The following is a 21,971-nucleotide window of genomic DNA, read 5'->3' as shown; positions in this document are numbered from 1 at the left end:
ACACACACACACACACACACACACACACACACACACACACACACACACACACACACACACACACACACACACACACACACACACACCATCTCTCTCTCTCTCTCTCTCTCTCTCTCTCTCTCTCTCTCTCTCTCTCTCTCTCTCTCTCTCTCTCTCTCTCTCTCTCTCTCTCTCTCACCTGTTGGAGTGTCGTTCTATCTATAATTATAATGTTATCGTCTGTTTGGAGATGTGATGGAGGAGGATGACGGTCTGAAGGAGGAGGAGGAGGAGGAGGAAAACAAGGACAAGGAGATGAAGATAAAACGAGGTGCAGGAGGAGAGATTGGAGAAGGAGAAAGGGGTGGAAATGGAACAGGAGAAGGAGAAGGAATAAAAGGAGGAGAAGAGGGTAGAGACTGAGAAGGTGGAGACACTGAAGATAGGGAAGGAGAGGAAGATGGGGAAGAGGCGTATAGACAAGCAGGCAGGCAGGCAGGTTTTCAAGGACACCGGGTCAGCCACCTCACAAGTCACGGTGGAGGGGTGGTGGTGGTGATGGTGATAGAGGTAGTGGTGAACGTAAAGTCTGGGACGAAGGAGGAGTCTAAGGAGGAGGAGGAGGAAGAGGCAGTCACCCGGCACACACGTGGTAGCTTGGAGGTATAAATAATGTATACCAACAGAGAGAGAGAGAGAGAGAGAGAGAGAGAGAGAGAGAGAGAGACCATACCTTCATATACAGGAAAGAAGTTGTCATTCTGGGACGCTTTGTTTGAGTGGAATATAATCACTACTTCTCAACCTACTTATATATATATATATATATATATATATATATATATATATATATATATATATATATATATATATATATATATATATTTTTTTTTTTTTTTTTTTTTTTTTGTCATGTTTAGTTTCTCTGTCCTCTTCCTCGAATGTCTATATATAAAATCAAGTAAGAACTTCAGGAAGAGCACAAAGAAAGGAGGTTCAAGCTTGGGAGGAAAAAAAAAAAGAGTGAGGGCACGAGAGGAAAAGAAGAGAGGGTGAAGAAGGTGCCAGAAAGGAGCCAGCTGGGTGTGAAGGAATGGGGTAAGGTAAGAGTTGCATACAAACAACATACTAACATACATTCCCCTTCAACTTGGCGTTTAAAAAGTAGCCAACATTTTTCTCCAAAATCTTTCCCCTCTCCCGTTTTTCTTCGCTTTCTCTTTCAGGATATTCCCTTCATCTTACATCGCTCAGACTTTCCCGCTGTTTATATTGAGTTCAGTGGTCTCGTTAACTCAAACCTTGACCCAGCGTTACAGTGTCTCAAGCCAAGAGGAGGGAGTGCGCATATGGCCCCGCGAGATGATGATTATTAGAACTTCCTCCTCCTCCTCCTCCTCCTCCTCCTCCATGAATAACACATTCATAAAGCGGTATAGGTTTGGTAATGTTTACTCTTTCTTTGTGTTTCCTTCTTCCTCTTGATGACATTTTCGCAGCTGCATTACCGACGTCATCCCAAGGGCCTTCATGCCTCACCCTCGGCTACCACCCACCACCACTGCCGCCGCCGCCTCTGTTGATTGTTGTCCTCCAAAAGTCATTGTTGTCATGGGGGGAAGGAACATGATCCCTACGTAAGATGCAGAGAGGGAGAGGTCAATGACACACACACACACACACACACACACACACACACACACACACACACACACACACACACACACACACAGTCTTTTTCTTCTTCATCCCCACGACAAGACATGAATTACAACAACCACATTCCTCTTCGCCACAAGAAATTAATACCACCATCTTCATTAAAACGAACACCTCATTAAGTAATCACCCTATGTATTGCTTACCTGATAATAAAAGCCACAAAGAAAAGAAAAAGATGTTACAGCACATTCACCTGACCGAGGAAAAGACGAAGCCAGAATGTGTGTTCAATTATTAGATTCTACACATAACTCTCACATCCCGCCGGAGCAGACGGAGCGGCGCCGTGCATCAGTTGCCAGCTATGATGTGTGTGATGGTGTACGCAGTTGTGATCTCTTATCGGGCACTTCTATGCATCGCCAGGAGGGGACACGTGCTGGCTGACTGACTGACTGATTGACTGACTGGCTTGGGGATGGGTGCAGATCATTCCGGGTGGTTAGGTTGGCTTGCTAAGTTATGTTAAATGGTTTAAGATGGATATGATTCGTTTTGGATGGTTGGGTTGCTAGGTGGCTTAATGATTTGTAAGGTTTATGGTGGGTGGTTAGGTAGGTGGTTTGCTGACTTCGTAATAGCTTGAATGGGTACTGTATGGTCGAGGTGGCCTACTGGGTGGTTTCGGGATAGGTGAGGTTTATTTTGGATGGTTAGGTGGATGGCAAGGAGAGGGAGACTAGCTGGTATATAAGTCACGTGATGATGGTCAGGCTCTCTCTCTCTCTCTCTCTCTCTCTCTCTCGTCCGTTTATAATGTGTGGCTTCTTGACCCGCTTGCTTACTTGTGAGTTTAAATACGTGTTGAGAAAGGAAATATGTGTGTGTGTGTGTGTGTGTGTGTGTGTGTGTGTGTGTGTGTGTGTGTGTGCTGGTATTGAGGTCAGTCAGTGGTCATGATTCTTAGAAAAAGCTAATTGAGAAAGTATTCGAAAATGCACGTTTTGTTGTTGTTGTTGTGGTGGTGGTGGTGGTAATAGTAGTAGTAGTAGTAGTAGCAGTAGTAGTAGTATCCTTTGAAAATTAAAGCTCAGTAACGTAGTCTCTCTCTCTCTCTCTCTCTCTCTCTCTCTCTCTCTCTCTCTCTCTCTCTCTCTCTCTCTCTCTCGTGACCCAGGGTATAAAGGTGACCTGTTCTCGCATCCGCCTGCCTGCGTCCCCGGTAACCCCTTGGGAAGCGCCGCCCTTCCGCCATGCTTGAAGGAGCAAGGGGCGTGGGTGTGTGTGTTTCTTTAGCCAGGAGGGAAGAAGGGCGTGGGTTTACTTCTATACGCATTCTTGAAGGCTACGATTCTTACTACTCTTATTGCTGTCCATTTTATTTTTGGGGGGCTGGTGGTGGTGGTGGTGGTGGTGGTGGTGGTGGTGGTGGTGGTGGTGGTGGTATTTACATATTTTAGTGAGTTGTCTTACATCACTAAACTCCGTTAGCTTCTGTAATTCTAGGTAATGAATCTAGGTCTCTCTCTCTCTCTCTCTCTCTCTCTCTCTCTCTCTCTCTCTCTCTCTCTCTCTCTCTCTCTCTCTCTCTCAGTCGATGTCATTTATCAGTGCATTATCAGTCTCCTCCTCCTCCTCCTCCTCCTCCTCCTCCTCCTCCTCCTCCTCCTCCTCCTCCTCCTCCTACCATCACCACCACCACTTCCGCCGCCTTAAGTGAAGTGCGTCAGGATTTCGCAATAATTCTGGCACCGCTCCCAGGGGCAGCTAGAAATCCACTTGTTATTCTTGAGGTACCCGATGCCCAATGCCAGGGTGTTGAAACGGTAACCCTCCTCCTCGCCTCACTCAATCCCGCCCCGCCTCGCTCCGCCGTGCCCAGCCATGCCCCGCCTCAGCCAGCCCCGCCATGCGCCAAGTAACGCCAGTGGACCAGCACCCAACCAACATCCTATACCTTTCTTCCTCCTGCGTCCGCCTCGTATTTGTTTTCGTATACTCTCTCTCTCTCTCTCTCTCTCTCTCTCTCTCTCTCTCTCTCTCTCTCTCTCTCTCTCTCTCTCTCTCTCTCTCTCTCTGGATAGGCTTAGTGAAGAAGAGGTGCGATTACAGTAACGAGCAGCTGTGAATAATGTATAATGGTTGTCGAAAACATCACAGCCACACCCTCTCTCTCTCTCTCTCTCTCTCTCTCTCTCTCTCTCTCTCTCTCTCTCTCTCTCTCTCTCTCTCTCTCTCTCACACACACACACACACACACACACACACACACACACACACATCTGTCACACATTCTAATCCCTAACGCTCCAGTTCAGCAATCCAGTATATTTAATAGCTCGACTTTCTACATTCAGTGCAACTTTTGAACAGTTTAATGCGGTGATTCTTTTCCCTCCCAGCACCTTTCTTCTTAACGCTCTCTCTCTCTCTCTCTCTCTCTCTCTCTCTCTCTCTCTCTCTCTCTCTCTCTCTCTCTCTCTGTCACTCCACATAGGCTTTCATGCGTAAGGGAAAGGTGTGCGATGTCATGCACTAGGATTGATATGCATGTCTGTCTGTATTTATCTATGTATGTTCTTTATACTACCTACTACTACTACTACTACTACTACTACTACTACTACTAGAGTATATAGAGTGGATTAAATTGTTATGATAAAGCAGAGAGAGAGAGAGAGAGAAAATTTTCGCACGTGATTTCTCGCAGCCTCCACTGACTTGCTGATGCGATGCTTCTACAGTTCTGCATCTCTCTCTCTCTCTCTCTCTCTCTCTCTCTCTCTCTCTCTCTCTCTCTCTCTCTCTCTCTCTCTCTCTCTCTCTCTCTCTGGCCTTCAGTGTATTCAGATGTGTTGTTTATCCTCCACTTATCGTAACATATACTGCTTATCCCTCGTCCAGGAATGTCCCTTACATCTCTCTCTCTCTCTCTCTCTCTCTCTCTCTCTCTCTCTCTCTCTCTCTCGTGTTGTGGTCATGTTGCCTCCGACGGTCTGGCTTTGTCGCTAGTGATGGTGGTGGTGGTGACGGTGGTGGCGAAGATGGTGATGGTGCTGGTACTGTTTGTACTTAGTGTTTGATCCACTGCCACTGTTGCTGTTCTCGTTCTTATTGATCAGAACGTCTTTTTTTTTTTTCCTGTACACCTTTGATTAATCACTCATCGTTTCAAGTGTGGACAAAATACCATCTAGAGAGAGAGAGAGAGAGAGAGAGAGAGAGAGTATGAGTATTCACTGTCAAGTCATGATTGTGTTAATATGCCAGTCTTCTTTTTATTGACATGGTCATTATTTTCCAATGAGTGAAGTAGGCAGGAGGAGGTAGAGGTGGAGGTGGTGAAGATTAAGGTGTGTGTGTGTGTGTGTGTGTGTGTGTGTGTGTGTGTGTGTGTGTGTGTGTGTGTGTGTGTGTGGTAATGTTCTTTCTTCTCTCTTTTCCTATTTTGTCTTTTTTTTTTCGAGCAAACTTTCTTGTGTTTCGTACCTTTGATATTGGCAGGAGGACTATCGACCGTCTGTCTGACCCTTGTTTCTCTCTGCATTGTTTCAGGAGACGGCCAATCACGTGTACCTGGTGATGGAGGTGAGTAAGCCCCGGCCTGCTGGAGTCCTTGCCGCTCCGCACAGCAAGGCTCTGTGTGACTCACCACTTGTGAGGAAAAAAATAAAATGATAATAGTAATGGAATACGATGTTATAATAGTTTCTCTGCATTTTTCTTTTTTACTTTCGTCCACCTGTGCTTCATTTTATCACTTTATCAATTATGTATTTCTTTAACTTGTTTCATTGTTCATTCTCTCTCTCTCTCTCTCTCTCTCTCTCTCTCTCTCTCTCTCTCTCTCTCTCTCTCTCTCTCTCTCTCTCTCTCTCTCGACGGCCTAACCCTAACTTTACATTATAGTATCTTTAATCCCTCCTCCTCACTCTCCCAACAGTACTGCAATGGCGGGGATCTTGCCGACTACCTCCAGGGTGAGTACTCGTCCATAGTCCAGACCTTCTGGAGTCACGTTCACACCTCACTTTCCCCGCGGCTAAAGTGATTCCGAGCGTAGAGAACCTGCTTCCTTTCCTCTTGTGTCTTTAAAAATGAATAAGGTTGTAAAATTGAAGATTAAGGCTTTCGTTGCTTTTTGTATCGTTGTGGTTCTTTTTTAGTTTTCTGATGCGTTTGGGAAAGTAAGATGAATATTTCGTTATTGAATATTCCCCATAGATGAGTACGAAATGATGTGGTGTTACGTTAAGTTAGATTAGATTACATCCAAATAGGTTTACCGTTGTGCAGTTGTGGCTAAGTTCTCTTATCATGAGTGTTTTGTTCGGTCAGATAGAGTTATTTCCTCATTCGTGTTTTTTTCGCCACTCATTTCTAATAGTTTATCATCAAATAGGTGTTTTTGTTCTCTTCTTTATCTCTCAGTCCCTTAAAGCGAACCGTCCAGGTGATATCGTAACCTTTATGTTTTTTCTGTGGTTCTGACGCTTCTGTGACCTCGCTTGGCTTCTGGATGACTCTGAGAGATCACAGGGGAAAGGAAGGTTACCAGGATTATGTACATTCTGCTTCTTAGTGGTATTTTTAACTTCCTGCGTCATTTCCATCTCTGAAAATTTAACCTGGGAAATTTTCCGTGTTCTCCGGCTTTCCCTCCGCAAGCCACTGAGTTTTACTGTTTTTATTTTTTCCCCACGAGTGACTTTAGTTTCTTTGTCATCCTGTAAGTTGAAGGTGTAGAAAGAGCCATCCTTCTTTACTCAGGAAACATAGATTGAGCAAACACACATGTTGATTTAGCCTTGACTTTAGTGCTTATTTTTTTTTCTTTCTTTTCCATATGTGATAAAAATGAATGCTTTCTTCAGCGCTCACTGCGCACTATTTTCTGCACAGTTGTGTAGTATCGCTTTATTACGTTTAGTATACTCGTATATGGAAGGGAGTATGTGTGGATCTCATTTAACTTCCTCCCTCTACGTGTCACACCCTCAAAGTCATCTCTCCCGGAATGATAGTTTTAACTGAATTGTCGTCCATCAGTTTTCATAGACCCAGTTGGTTGTTCCGTATCGACGTGTGAGAGATACTGATCTGTATTGGTGTACACGTGTGTTTGTCTTCCTGTTGTACTGATGTGGCGATACGCATTAGTGTTCTTTTTTTTTCATTGTTATTTTTTTCCTTTACAGCTAAGGGAACCCTCAGTGAGGACACCATCAGGTTCTTCCTTCGACAAATGGGTAAGTGATAAATACTTTTTTTTATACCATGTGGGCTTTTCACGGGAATCTGCACTACTCTCTCTCTCTCTCTCTCTCTCTCTCTCTCTCTCTCTCTCTCTCTCTCTCTGGAAGACGTTCAGCACGCACTCCCGTTAGGCCGCATGTTTTGGTACATGTATTGATCTCGGGGACCTGGTTACCTTTACACCCTCTGCCTGGACAGTAGTGTCAAGAATGTTAGGCGTGAGGGACTGATCGTATGATGAACATTAAGTGTTAGTTGTATATATGTAGATGGCACTTGGGAAAAAGAAATGTGGATAAGCTGCAATACATACAGAGTAGATGAATAAGTTAGTATGATTTAATGTTTGTACTTTCTTATTACAGCTGAGTCCATGAGAGCACTTTATGGGAAGGGCATAGTGCACCGAGACCTCAAGCCTCAAAACATCCTCCTTGCCCACGCCGGGAAGCCCAATCCTCCTCCACACCTCATCACTCTCAAGATCGGTGGGTGTCCTCCTCATCCTCACCCTCAGACACTACTAACTGAACCCAGGGAGGAAAAAGAAGCTATAAAAATAATAGATAATGGCAGTGTACTTGTACAGTTTTTTTTTTTTTTATTTTTCAAACTTCGATGTCACGGGTCGTGATGTTTGCCTGTACTACATTCATGCATCTCTTGGGAAGGTTGCAGCTGTGCGCATGCGTTGTGTTAAGGTGTGTGTGTGTGTGTGTGTGTGTGTGTGTGTGTGTGTGTGTGTGTGTGTGTGTGTGTGGTTTGGCGGTATCTAATGTAGGGCGAGGCAGGGAAGAGAAAAGTGTGAGTTTGTGTTTGTTTCGTCATTCTGCTGTGTTAGTCGTCAGATAATTGGTGAAAGTTGCCAGTTAGTTCGATGTTCCGCATTACCAATTTCCGTGCCTTGCCTCTCACTATGCAGTGGCTACGAGTATTATTTTTGGAAATGGAAAACTGGGAATAATTCTTTTGTTAATTGCTCAGCTTGATTTTCACTACAAAATTTTACGAAGAAGAGGATAAATGCAGCATCAGCTAAGTGTTGTGAGAGATATATGAAAGAGAAAGAGGTTGCCATGAGGAGAGTGAACAAGCGCCGCGCTGTCTGCCGCGGCCAAACAGGTTCCTGCAGTTACCAAGTCATTTTTTCTTTTTACTCTGGACTGAGATGAGTGTTGCCGATGCAGCACAACTTTCTTTTAGCGGCTGGTGAAGCGACCAGGACGAGGTCAAGAGATGTTACCAGATGACGTTATTATTTGATGTAACATATTATCTGCACGATGAGAAAAGCGTGTCGCCGTACTTGTCAGTAATAATGAGCAACCTTTAAACGCTGAGTAAAAAGTTTACTTCAAGGATTTGAATACTGAAGTGAAGAGGCAGGGGTGTAGACGGAGGTCGGATGGGGGTCACAGTATAACCCTAAGGTATATACTACAAAAAAGTGTTCTTATCCTCTCATTGGTCTTTTCCATTCTATGCATGACAGATCTCTGAGGGAATGCTGTTTTACACAACTGTGTGTCGTATTTGGATCCTGTAGGCTGGTTTCATCACATTTCACAACTTAGCTGTCAACCCCTGTAAGTCCAAAGAGTTGGAAGCAGATTTCGAGGGAGCTCAAGCCGCTCAGCCCCTGGTTAGGTCCAGGGCGACGCCATGGTGGGGGTGGGGGTGTAGAGGGGCGAAGCCCCCTGCATCTCCTCAACAACAACAACAAAGCGCGATATATGTATAGCGATTGCTGATTGGCGTACAAACTGAAGGAAAGCATGTTTTATAATCCGAAAAATTCGGTTTGACAATTTCTCTCGGAAAGTATGTTATAAAGAATGTATGGGAAATATTTTTAGAAATGCGAGTTTTTTTTTTTTTTTTTTTTTATAGAGGTGATGCGCGTGAGATTGAAATGGAGATCAAATGCATGAGTTTAACGCTTGATGGGTGAAATTTGACAACTTGACAAGTATGTCACAGCATGAAGCATGAAACCTTCTCATATTTGAATTATGTCTTATATCAGTGGACAATAGTGCACTGATGTCTGACACACATAGAAGTCTGTCGAGTGAAAATTTATTTCGGATCCACCACTAGAAAGTATCCCGACTCCCCGAAGCACTTACTGCAACTCTGTCGTGATGGCGAGCTGGACCGTGTTGCTTTGGGGGTAAGATAAGGAAACATATAATGCATTTTGTAGTGAGTTGTAAAGTTTTCGTGATTTGAAGTCTAACGTCTTTTTTTTTTTTTTTTTCAGCGGACTTTGGGTTCGCTAGATTCCTTCAAGATGGAGTGATGGCAGCTACGTTATGCGGCTCTCCGATGTATATGGCGCCTGAAGTGATCATGTCTATTCAGTACGACGCCAAGGCTGACTTGTGGTCGTTAGGCACCATAGTATTTCAGTGTCTCGTTGGCAAGGCGCCCTTCCACGCCCAAACGCCACAGGCACTCAAGCAGTTTTACGAGAAGAATGCCAACCTCGCTCCCAGGTCAGCCTTCTATTACCACCTTTCTTTCTTGTTTTTTTTATTGTTAACATTCTTGCCCGTCATTATCTTCAAAATTTTATTTATACATTTATTTTTTATTTATTTATTTATTTATTCTTTTATTTATTTATTTTTTTTTTTGCACCATGGATTTTTTTTTTTTTTTTTTTTTTTTCCTAATACTTATTGTCTACTTGCCTGCAGGATACCCTCTGGAACATCCTCTGAGCTAGTGGATCTTCTCAATGGACTGCTGAAGAGAAATGCCAAGGATAGAATGGACTTTGAGACTTTTTTCAACCATCCATTCATCCGCATGGGTGATCCTGCACGCCAGAAACCTGTTGCCCCCACTCCACCAGTAGTTCAAGCCTCCTCCCCACCTGCCACTGCTCCCAAAACTGTGGGACGGGGTGGAGCCTTTGCCCACCCAGCTGAGCCTTCCCCTAGTCCTCCCACTGGTGAGTACTGCTGTTCCCTCACCTTTAAGCTGAATTTGGTAGCCTTTTATAATCCACAATAAAGGATAAGAGATTTGAAAGTTTTGTTTAAACTTAATCACGGATGAATCATGTCTTTAGATTAAGTTCTGGTTGGTCATCTTTAATTTTCACTTCTGCCACCACTATGTTTCTTTATTGGTTGGTAGATAAGTCACTTTCTAATCCCTCTCCTTATTTTGAATGCCTTATTTCACAGGATGGAAAATTGCAGTGTTTAGTTTTATAATCTTTTACTTATATGATGACTGGGAATGTCTTGTTTCAGTTATCCCAACATAAGACTTTTTTCTCAATGGAGAAAGACTATTTAAGGGCAAATAAGCTAGTCAGAAATAAGTTACTTCAGTATTTCAGTTATATTATAGGGATGCATGGGATTACATATGATTTGAAAAAAAGGTGAAATAACAACAGTGTACTGTATATTAACAAATAACTTGTCCTTTTCAGCTAACCTTCCTCCTTCACCTGAGGACCTGAGAATGAGTGTGGAGCAGCGCAGTGGTGGTGGTCCAGACCTTCCTGCAGCCACTGTCCCCCGGCCCACCCCTGTGCCCAGGGCTTCCAGTGCCCAGCAACAAGAGGAGGCTGAAGATTTTGTTATGGTGCCAGCACAGCTTCCTAATGAACCAGAAGCCTCCAGGATTCCTCAAGGGTCAGTGGTTCTAGAATAAAGTGAATGAAAAATACCTTAGTCATTAATATGGAATTTTTCTGAAGTGAAAATTTTATATAGATTTTAAAATGAAAACTCTGTATATGCCCTCTGATTTCATTGTGTTTGTGTCTTTTACATGTGTATTAGTGACAGATGTGTAATGGATCATTGACTTATTCATGTTCTCTGTATTATAGATGGAGTGGTCGTGTCATGACAAAGCCAAGCGGAGGAATGATGTACCAGAAGAATCCTCCTCAGTATAGCCCCCTCACACCTCAGTTGGCCTCCTCCCCTCGCCCATCACACTTACCTGTTCAAGGTCATTTTTCTTTCTTGAAAAATTTTATAATTTTTAACTGTATTGAAGATCAATTTTGTCCTTTATATACATATGACTTTTTTCAACATTACAAAAGCTTGTTGCACATATATTGTGTATTGTTTATGATGTGATGTATGACACACCCATGTTATTCTGATTGGACATGACCTTCTTATATTTAGTTTTATGCATTTCACTGATGATGATTTTACAGGTGGCAGCAGTGGCAGTACACACTCCAGTAGTAGCAGTGAGTCATGTCGGTCTGCAGAGCCAGTACCAGTGCCTTCCCAGCGCGCCACCTTCCACCAGATGACTTCTTCGGGATCTTCTGACCAAATCCATCAGCCAGAGTCCCCGAGACATCCACAGGGAGCCTCACCCAGTCGACCTTCCCCTCCACCACGCTCCCAACCCATCAACATGAGACGGGTGTCTGACAACAAAGCTCCAGATCTCTCATCCATATCCCCTCCTGCAGTAAGCATTAATACTACACCTTGTCGTTAGAAATGTGATATTTTTATCTTTCTTGTCTTTGAAATAAGGTGTTGTTCTAATTTACATTGCATTCAACTAACTATTTATTTATCAGTCAGGTTACCTGTTAATCATTTAGTCCATCCATCTATCTACAGACATACCTTCACATTCATAATAATATTCACATACATTCTCTCTCATTTTAGCCTGTACTTATAGGAGAGTGGACTGATCCTCACCTCCACACTCCACTAGGGTCAGTTGTACATAATGGATATAAAGGATCATAGACCATACGGATACTTGACATGCATCAGGAGGCTGTTTTTTGCAACAGCACGTCACATAGGCAGGCAGAACTCTTTACCTTCCATACTCTTTCAAATTTTGAGTAAAATATCACTTCATACTGTACTTGGTATATTTTATTTCATATCGTTACACTCAGGAGTGATTATTGAATCTACATATATTGAAACCTTTGTAAATAATTAACAGAAATATGATGAGTTGACATGAGAAAATAGTGTCTGCATCAATTTGCAGTAGCTTAGTAATAATTACTCAAATAGTTTTCTGAATGTGATGATATCTTCAGATTTCTGATAAATATGTTATATAAACAGTAAATGGAAGAGTAAAGGATCATCACCATAACATGCTCTACACAAACACTTGTCACACAGTGTCACTCGTGCTGAGTAGACATACATAGCCTACACTCCTGTCCTTTGCAGAGGATTTTTTGTATGTATTGCAAAATTGTGTGTTATCTCTCTAGTAAAGTTCAGTTAGTACTTTTTATAAAGGGGTTAGAGCTATAAAGAGAAAAAGAAATTATTTCTTGACTGTTAGTGGTCTAAAAAGATAACTTGCAGTAATATGCAGAGAGAGAGAGAGAGAGAGAGAGAGTGCGCCTAACTTTCATCAATGTTCTTTAATTATTAAGTCTCGTCTGCCTCTGTCTACCAACAGTCTATTATAATGTTCAGGACTATATTTATTTTTAGTAGTGTTCTTCCTTACCACCTAACATATCATCATTACCATCATCATCAGTACTCTCCTATCATTTTCTTCCTATGCTGCCTAATTTCCCACTCAATCACATAATTCATGGTGAGGCTGCAGGGTTTGTTCCATCAGACTGTTAATTAATAGTGGTCGTCTACATGGAAAATTTGGTGAGGTTAGGTAAAAAAAATAAAGTCAGGATGCTTTTTTCTTCTTTTTGGGACTTTGCCTGCCTAATATTTCTGTAGGTCTGCCAACACACATCAGGTATCCAGAGTCTATGAAAAGATATATACATTTTTCGTCATTTGTTTATTTTGTCACTCTGTACTCGGTAGGTCCAGTTCACCATTGGAGAGCCACCAGTGGGAGGCCGACGACGGTCCACTTCTGGGAGCTCCTACTCCACCACTCCTCCCACTACAGTAACTGGTAAGCCTGACTTCAGTTATTGTTTCTGTCTTTCTGCAATGTCTGCCAAGTGTGAAACAGCTTGATGATTAATGCTAGATTTCCTTATTTCTTCTCTCTTCTACACAAAAAAGTATCATGTGATTCACTAAAATTATTTCTATAAGTTTAAATTGTTGTAATGATAAAGTAGCTGACATCTGATTATGAAATATTTTTGTGCACTTCACCATACACTCATTTATATACTATGATAGCATGCTTTTGATTTGAGAAGACACCAGTCATCACAGCTGGGTAGTAAATGTCATTCATTCACCAAAATTCCAGGCATGAGTATTTGCAGTTTAATGGATGGTTTGAGACATACTGTATATAAAGTTGATTAAATGTCACCTTTCCTAGGTTTAAGACATTATGTTTTGTAATTTGTATTTCACTCATATGTTGTTATGGCATAGATGTAGCATTATTGAAGCTTGAAGTTTTATTCATGTGGTGTAAGGGACTCCTGATAATTGTGCTACTGTTACTGTGCTTCAGGCAACACCCCATGCGGCCGTCTCACCCCCACCAACTCCCCCCTCCGTCAGTCTGGTCGCCGCACTCCCCCATTCATGCCTCCCCAGCTATTCTCTGCCCCTCCCATGCTCCCCCCTATCCTGGGCTCTCCTACTAAGCTAGGGTTGGGAGGTCAGGACAACCCTGCTGGAGACATCTGTGGTAATACCACCAACCTGCCTCTGGCCCACCGTGCCATCACCCTCCCTGAGATGACCTCCGTCTCCCGTGACCTCACTATGGGTCAGTGTCCCTGTGTAGTGTTGTCTTGTCTTGCTGTTGCTCTCAGGCCCAAGTTGATGATATTAAGTTTGATTGTGATGTTAGGTTATCATTTATACTATATGGTTAAAATCTCAAGGTATTATTTAAGGCTACAAATGTTATTTGTGACACTTCTTTCTGTCTCATCAGGAGGTGCACAGGACATGAGTGTGGAAAGCAGCACCTTGCACCGATCCCGAACAGAGTCACATCTGCTGGAATGGCAGCATGCACAACATGCAACCAGTCCCCCTCATGGTGGCAGACAACTGATGCAGTTTGGCCAGTCTGCACCACATTCCTTCCTCTTTCAGGGTGGCTGCCACACAGAAGGCCATGACACAGTTGCCTTCTATGCACCCCCCCTCCATCAGGAAACTTTAATGGAGGTATTGACCTTCCTCATGCACTGTCTTCTTAAATGAAATGCAGAGTAAATTATATAGTTGATTATATGCACTTAATATCTAACCTTAGAGAGATCATGGATGGCAGGAAATGAAGCAGGCAAAATTATAGTATATAGAGACTTATGTTATGACTATCCCCTTGGTGGAGTTTCAGGAGACAAGTACTTTTGTTCAACAAATTACATTAGGTATCTTTTATATATTCATTCATTTATCCTATTATTATTTTTGTATCTTAAGATATATATGAATATAAAAAAGAAATGTACTGTATATCTGCATTTTGCATACATTTGATTATACCCATTAGAATGCAAACAAATTAATTTCAGATTGAGATTTTGTAGTGAATTAGATAAAAAAGGTAGTAGCAGTTGACTTTGTTCATATATTTAATCACCTTGGAATATATTTACAATATTTTTCCCATATCATAGAGAGAACACAACGAAACCTTGGCCAAGCTGAACTTTGTGCTAGCACTGGTGGACTGCATCTTGGAACTGGCCCGTTCTCGCTCAGCTCCAATCACAGCCCTAACTCATAACACTACCATGAGGGAATCAGTGTCTGCAGGTCAGCACATTCATGTTATATGTCAAAAAGTTTGGGTCATGAAGTGAATAAACGTAACTAGTTAGTGTGGGATGTCACCATAATTGTTCCAAAAGATGTATGAAAGTTTTGATAATGTAGTTCAAGGTATTGCATCTGGAAAAATCAATCTGCACCACGATTTTGAAGGATCATCTTACAGATGTTATAAAACATAATATTATGTCATTGCAGTCATATGGATATCATAGGAGAAAGTTTAGAGAAGTTGAAAATGATAAAAAAAAACTCCATTAGAATGTCATATATTTGATTTCATAGGTTCTCCCAAGGAGTCTGAGAGTTCTCCAATGGCAACTCCTCCACCTGAATGGCAGAGAAGAGCAGAGCAATTAGTGTTGTATATGAGGGCTCTTCAACTGCTCAATTCAGCCCTCACCCTTGCCAAGCATGAGAAATCAACGAGTAGACTTCAACCTTCCAATGCAGTAAAGAATGGTGAGCAACCTTGTGGAATGCAATAAAATTTGACTTGTCTAAATATGTTTACCAACTATGTTGAAATTTTGTTGGACACTGATATATTCTTGGAAACAGTGAAGATGGATGAATGATAAAGGACATAGATTACGCTAGATGGAAGAGGAAATGATATGAAGTTATGGGATGAGGAAACAAAAGGGGTTAGCAAAGCCAGATTCAACTAGTGGAAGCAAAATTATTGTAGATTGTATTTAAGAATGATAATATAGAATAAGAGGCTTCAGTATGATTAAGAAATGAAAAAATAATATAAAAAACGTCTTGAATTCAGTAGAATCATAAACTTCAATCATAATTGGTATGAAACATACTGATTGGGATTCAAAATATTGAGATGTGAAGTTAACTTCTTATGGGAAAAAAATGCAATTGGGACCAAAGTTTTGCCAAGTAACCTATATCAACTACTTTAACTCTATACCTTACACCTAAAGTATTGCACAGTATACATTGGAATATACATAGTGAAACTCCAGGAGTTGTACAATAGAATCACATGCGCTTTAGGGGCCGAGAGGCCTCCAAGCGCACAGATTCAAATCCTGGCCACAGTCCGAGTGAAGCCTTACCTGGAATAATGGTTCTCTAATTCCCGTGAAAAGCCCATATGTTATAAAAAGAGAACCTCTATCCTAGTTCTCAGCAATGTATTTGTTCAGTTTTTTATCCTTGCAATAATCAATTTTCTTACTTCAGGTTTTTTTTGCAACACCTTGTTATGGTCCTTGACTCCCATTTTCGATCTTACCTCTGGGGTTTTCCATTGGTCACGGGAAACATGGTGAATGGCATCCAAGTAGCCAATTATATAAATGATCTTAACTACTTGACAGGTTGTTAGTACAGGTACACCAAGCTGGTGCTAGATGGGAAAGGAATAAACAAAATAGCATCACCATGTGCTGTGTTTCTTTTGATGTAAGCAGATTTAAATATATGTTGAAGGAGTAGTACAACTATGTTTTATGTTGTATGTCACTCTTCTGGTAATTTTTTACTTCCTGTGAATTGGAGTGAATCTTTTTCTGCAGTGGTTGGTGTGCTGAATGAGCGGTTCCGGCAGGCATTGAGTGTATGTAAGGAGCTTAGTAGTTCTGGAACAGTTGCAGCAGTTGAATCAAGAACTTCCACTATCACAGCTGACAAATTGATATATAACTACGCAATTGAAATGGTGAGTTACTAACTACATAAAACTTAGCTATCCTCTATACCTCAGGCTGAAATTCTAAGAGTAGGAGGGACAAAACTAGGTTATATCCAATGTCATATTAGCAATAAGAATAAAGAAGGTTTCCTAGTGCTCTTGTTCTATAGCTTTTAATCATCTTTTTAGAGTACACAAGAAATACAGCTACAGTATTCTTTTAGCATATTAATCACTACATCACTTGACTACTTTAGATTAATAACATATACTGAACTGTAATTATATCCATGTGTGGGAGATCACACCAAGCTATGTTCATAAGAATAAGTATATAATACAGATTTACAAGAATGAATCAAGGAAAATTACTAATGCTGTAATGTTTTTCCAAGGCCTTTCATCATCCAGATTTTTACTTAATTTCCATTACAATGAGTTTTGAGTAAGAGGAGAACTCTGTTTGCAACTTTACTTATATCATTTTTACTGCATTAATACAGTATCCATAGTTTGCTGGAGTCTTATTATTCTAGTACTTTTATCATTGTTCTTTTCATCTTCTAGTGCCAGAGTGCAGCTCTTGATGAGCTGTTTGGTAAGCCTGAGGAGTGCTTTAGAAGATACCAAACAGCCCAAATCCTCCTTCATGCCCTGGCCCAGCAGGTGGCCCACGACTCTGATAGATCCTTGTTGACACGTTACAAGCAGGCCGTAGAGAGGCGACTTTTCCTCCTCCATGAGCAGGGAATTGTTCATGCATACAACACCAACGAGGCGTAAGACATGGTGCTACAACACACTGATGACCACACATTCATCTCAGTGATCCAGACTGTGATGAGAGCCGAGATAAACTGAAGACTCTGTGAGGACACTGTAAGCCTGTGTTCATCAGTGTGTCAGCAACTCCTTAACATTATTTATGTTGGTGTGATAATATCTCATAAGGTTAAAGCCCTGAGTGGTGACTACAGGGTATTCAGTTGAAAAAATGAAATGAGCAAAATTCATCAAGCTTGAGTTTTATTTAAACATGCTTCGGACATAGAAGTGTTTTCATGATAGTCTTCTTAGGTTTGACAAAAACAAATTAAAATATTGATGTAATATGTTGTGTGAAATCCAGGATAAGGAAAGGGTGAGTGAAAGTTGAACATATTAGCATTAAGGGAGAGAAAAGGCATGGAGTTCATTATAATTTAAAAAAAAAGGAGGGACTTGCTAAACTACAAAATCGAAGCTATTGAAGTAGCTCTCTATGATTTGCAATTGTGAAATTAAATGGACAATAAAGGGATAGGAGATATAATACTTGTGAGGCCAGTCAGTGTATTTGTATATTTAAAGACAATGCTTCCCAGTGTAACTTGATCTTAAGGCAGTCTTATATAATGGTCATTTACTTGATGCCCCTTTGACTTGCTGGTAAGAAAGTTATTTGTGAACATTATCATACACATATATCACACATGGTACTGAGCTGTGTAAATTAGCAATGTTGTATGTGCTTTATATTATATACATCCTTGTACTTGAGTACCATTCAAGCAAAGTTCTGGTCATAATATCCATTACCTGTATGTATGAGTGTGTGTACATGCACATGTGGTCAAAACAGGTAATCTCTCTGAACAAGTACTCCAGACATGCATGATGGATACAAGTCAAGCTACATACAGGACAAAATCATTCCCAAAGTCTGAGTGTTTGAGAGAGAGAGAGAGAGAGAGAGAGAGAGAGAGAGAGAGAGAGAGAGAGAGAGAGAGAGAGAGAGAGAGAGAGAGAGAGAGCTATAATTTATGTTCTAGCTGGTGCATATTTCAGGTGTGTGACTGAATGAATGCTTCATATAAGAGGATGATTATTTGCCTTATTTTATCTGATAAATGTAAATTTTGACAATGCTAGCCACCAAATGGGGGCAATGCCAATGCCTTAGTTTTCCTCAAGAGATCTAATAGGAGATATGCGTATTGTATAGTAATGAAGCAGTGGTGTTGTATTTCCATTATGGATGCAAACTAGATAACAAATTATAGTTACTGTAGGAGAGCTCCCTAGGTGTCCCTGTGCAGAAGTCTCAGCCCAGCTGTTATGGTGTTTTATTTGTTGCAAAACTAGAAAAAGCTGCTGTTTCTTTTTCATTTATTTTTCTAACTGCACCAGGGAAATATTCCTAACAGGAAATAATAAAAAAAAAGACTAAAGCAGGGATGGGAGTGAACAGGGCTGTCTCTGGGTTGTTTCTCTCACTCACGATGCTGTGCTCACTTTCCTCAATCCCTTTTTTATATGTTGCTACTTTTGATATTCTGTTTAATGAAATGGATATTTTTACAATAGTTTATGCTAACTCTCTTTGGTGATATCTGAGTATTTACAGTGTATAGGTCAGGATTCATGCAGTTGTAGTGGCGGTGCTGCCAGTGTAGCTTTAGTTCATAAGGGATTTAGGATGGTCATAGAGTAAATCATTTCACCACTGGCTTCCTGCAGGCATCACCCTGAGAGTCTGTATGACACTGAAGTGAAGGGCTTTAGGTTGAGTATCTGTGTATTCACTACCTTATGTTACACCTGATTTCTGTATGGGTTCTTTTATGAAACATTGCATAAGTTTTAGCTGATGTATACAGTGATCTACAAGCATGGATTATTTCCCTCTTCTTTCAGATCTACATACAATTACTCAGGAAAAATGTAGCTTAAGATTCAATTGCCACAAAGTTTTAGTTAAGCAATTGTGTATATATGAGTGTGTCTGTGTGTGTTAGTGATTTTACTCTATACATACTTGAGTTTTGTATGTTTCATAAGCTTTCAATCTCACCTTTGCATTTTATTCACAGTTGAAGCATTTGCAACTGAAACATGTACTTAGACTTTACATTCATGAGAGTGGAGTTTTACATTTCATTTTAGAAAAAGACTGATAATAAAGGGATGTGACACTAATTATTATAAACACATTGTTACATGCTGAGGACCTGGGTGAGTGCAACCACTATCATTGTTTTATGTGAAGCTACATAATGCTGAGGACATAAGTAAATGTGATTACTACATGATATGATGCTGTAGTTAGGCACAAAGCCAGAGAGACCCCTGTGTAGTGTGATATATCCTGCATTCTAGATGATGATGACCACCATAAGTTCATTAAGAAAAATAAATAGCATGCTGTAATTCTCCAGCTGTGAGACTTGAATATTTCTGGTTGGTATGTATAAACAGTGAACCTAAGTTTAATAAATAAGATCACATTGTTGTGGCCAAACATGATAAGATCACCATTTTTTTGGTGTATCCTGTTAACTGTGGCTCAGGAAACAAATGTTCAACACATAATTCACATTATCTTTTGCATGTTGTGACAAATTCCCATTGTATCCTCTTTTTTTAAGTTAAAGGAGTATTGTAAGTCACAATATGCAAAAGGTTGTGGTGTAACTAGGAAATGTTACGGAAAACAAGATAATGCCTGCATTCACTCACAGTTTCATTGATCTATGGTGGTCTACAGATTAAAGGGGCTTGACAATATGTGACTGGCTCTTGTCTTATTTTGCAGCATCACTTTTCTGGAAGGAATATTGTAGCTACACTAGTTTTGCAACTTTGTAGCTAAATTAAGAGTACACAGTTTGATGGCTACAGAGAATTATATCAACAACTATAACTGCAGGAAACCATATCTTAGCTTCATATAAGCTTTCACTGGCTCTCCAGGATTCCATGAGTTTAGAATCATTGTTTTCATTGTTCTTTGAAATTTGTCTTCTAGTCGAGTACCTTGTATGTATGTGGGCATTGTAGGCAATGTCCAAGATCTCGTGGCTGGCAGGTCTTCTGTCACAATACTTTGTAGTCATTATTATTATTAATTTTTCTTCTCTTATTGTTAGTATTGGTATGTTATGAGTTTTGTTATTTTTTTTTATTTATTTATTTTATTTTATTATTTTTTTTTTTTTTATGATGATGCAGACCTGAGCTCTTGTGATTAGGAAGCTAAATACCCTGAGGTCAAGAATCACCCCATGACTATTCTGAGTGGCAGTGACCCTCCCCAACCACAGCATCTGTGATCTTTTTGTTTTGTTAGTGAGATTTTTTTTTACATGACTCCTCTAATTATATTAAGAATTGTCAGAGCAGAACATTATTTGTACAGGTATATAACTATGGTTATAATGCTGCTGATTTTGTCTTTAGTTTTTCAATGAACTAGAAACCCTTACCATCTGAGACATGGGCCTCAGAAGACAGGCACACTGCAGTATTAAGGACCTTGTAGTTAGACCGAGTGTAAGATTTGTTAAGTGTAAACAACTTTATAATCTTGGTCAGGATAATAAACTGGATATTTTTTTCCCTTTTATTGAATGGCATATGTAGATAAGTATGCATAATTTAGTAAAAACTTACCTAAATTTCCTAACATTTATAAAAAGAAAAAAAGTGGTATTGGCAGGGTGAGTGTGGGCGGTGCCTTGATGTGGCTACTAGTCGTGGCGAGCACTGGCTGGCTCATGTTATCTACTCTTGCAACTAGTACAATGCCCTCCAGGGGCTGTCATTTTATATTCTTACGATAAACACAATAGAGAAAAGAAGTCAAATAAAATGAAAGCCTAACACTGTCATTTAGATTTTTTTCCTCCGTGTGCATTTCCAAGAATTTCAAATGTACAACAGTTCAGACTTGCATCAGTTTTAGATTTTGCCGAATCAATCTGGATTGGTTTTGTGATGAATACTTTGACATGAATATATTTATGTGTGTGTAGAGGAAATCTCAGTTATTAATCTGATAATAGTATTATTTCCACCCATTCATTTGAAATTTTGTTGCTTTTTCATTAATTAGGTCTAGTCAGTAAGTTGATCTATTAATGTCAACAGCTGTGCTTGACTCAAATATCCTATTTATACTGTCTGCGTATCACTCATTTAGAGACACCTTACAGACACTATGTGCCTGAAGTTGGTTATTGTTTGTATTTTTTTGTATATTGCAAGAAGTTATATGTGATGGCATTATGTCATGATAATTTAGCCAAAAATAATGACTTCCTAGTGATCAGTCAGACATATATCTGTCTGATTGGAGAACTGGGTAATATTTTTTTAAACATATAGTCTACATATTCAATAGCTTGATTTTCATCCTAACAGCAATCTGTAGTAGTGAATATTTTGCTAGATATATTTATTGTAGGCTGTAGAGTTACCTGCTTCAAGTGAGGCTTATTATTCATGAGTACCGTGATACCTGAGAAAAAATAGACCTAATGTAAGGAAAATCATAACCATAAGATATGCTCAAAACAAACATGTACATAGCTGCATGTAAGAAGATAGCGCAATCATTCCTAGTAAATAAATGTGTTTCGTCAATGCTAGACAATATTATTCAAGATATGGCCCCTTGATCAGCCAGTGAACTAGTACACAATTTCAATAATAAGTATTAATTAACACTGTTTCAGCAGCTATTTACTACTATCAGTAGATTGTTGTGATGCAGTATGATATAACAGGAAATGTGTTATTCTAAATGTCCCTCCATATATATATATATATATATATATATATATATATATATATATATATATATATATATATATATATATATATATATATATATTATTTATTTAGTTATTTATTCATTTAGTTATTCAGCTATATGTATATAC

General features: G+C 40.1%; 1 protein-coding gene across 5 annotated transcripts in view; it reads left to right on the top strand.

Annotated features, from left to right (window-relative positions):
* The window catches only part of LOC123518672 (serine/threonine-protein kinase unc-51-like), a 96,637-nt gene extending 74,964 nt beyond the window's left edge, over positions 1 to 21,673 (top strand). For 4 of the 5 annotated variants that reach the window (XM_045279623.1, XM_045279622.1, XM_045279626.1 and 1 more), the window contains 16 exons: positions 5,197 to 5,229; positions 5,585 to 5,621; positions 6,840 to 6,890; positions 7,263 to 7,385; positions 9,161 to 9,395; positions 9,600 to 9,856; positions 10,349 to 10,553; positions 10,754 to 10,878; positions 11,096 to 11,361; positions 12,717 to 12,810; positions 13,333 to 13,593; positions 13,765 to 14,003; positions 14,462 to 14,600; positions 14,901 to 15,077; positions 16,154 to 16,296; positions 16,837 to 21,673. In XM_045279623.1, the coding sequence (XP_045135558.1) occupies positions 5,197 to 5,229; positions 5,585 to 5,621; positions 6,840 to 6,890; positions 7,263 to 7,385; positions 9,161 to 9,395; positions 9,600 to 9,856; positions 10,349 to 10,553; positions 10,754 to 10,878; positions 11,096 to 11,361; positions 12,717 to 12,810; positions 13,333 to 13,593; positions 13,765 to 14,003; positions 14,462 to 14,600; positions 14,901 to 15,077; positions 16,154 to 16,296; positions 16,837 to 17,052 (2,601 nt within the window). In that variant the 3' untranslated portion in view covers positions 17,053 to 21,673. The remainder of the gene's footprint in view (positions 1 to 5,196; positions 5,230 to 5,584; positions 5,622 to 6,839; positions 6,891 to 7,262; positions 7,386 to 9,160; positions 9,396 to 9,599; positions 9,857 to 10,348; positions 10,554 to 10,753; positions 10,879 to 11,095; positions 11,362 to 12,716; positions 12,811 to 13,332; positions 13,594 to 13,764; positions 14,004 to 14,461; positions 14,601 to 14,900; positions 15,078 to 16,153; positions 16,297 to 16,836) is intronic. The other variant, XM_045279624.1, reaches the window with a different exon arrangement.
* The last annotated feature ends 298 nt before the right edge of the window (positions 21,674 to 21,971 follow it).

Source organism: Portunus trituberculatus, chromosome 44, assembly GCF_017591435.1.
Source record: "Portunus trituberculatus isolate SZX2019 chromosome 44, ASM1759143v1, whole genome shotgun sequence".
Taxonomy (NCBI): Eukaryota; Metazoa; Arthropoda; class Malacostraca; order Decapoda; family Portunidae; genus Portunus; species Portunus trituberculatus.
The sequence above is the reverse complement of the archived record's forward strand: the minus strand, read 5'-3'. Positions and strand labels throughout refer to the sequence as shown.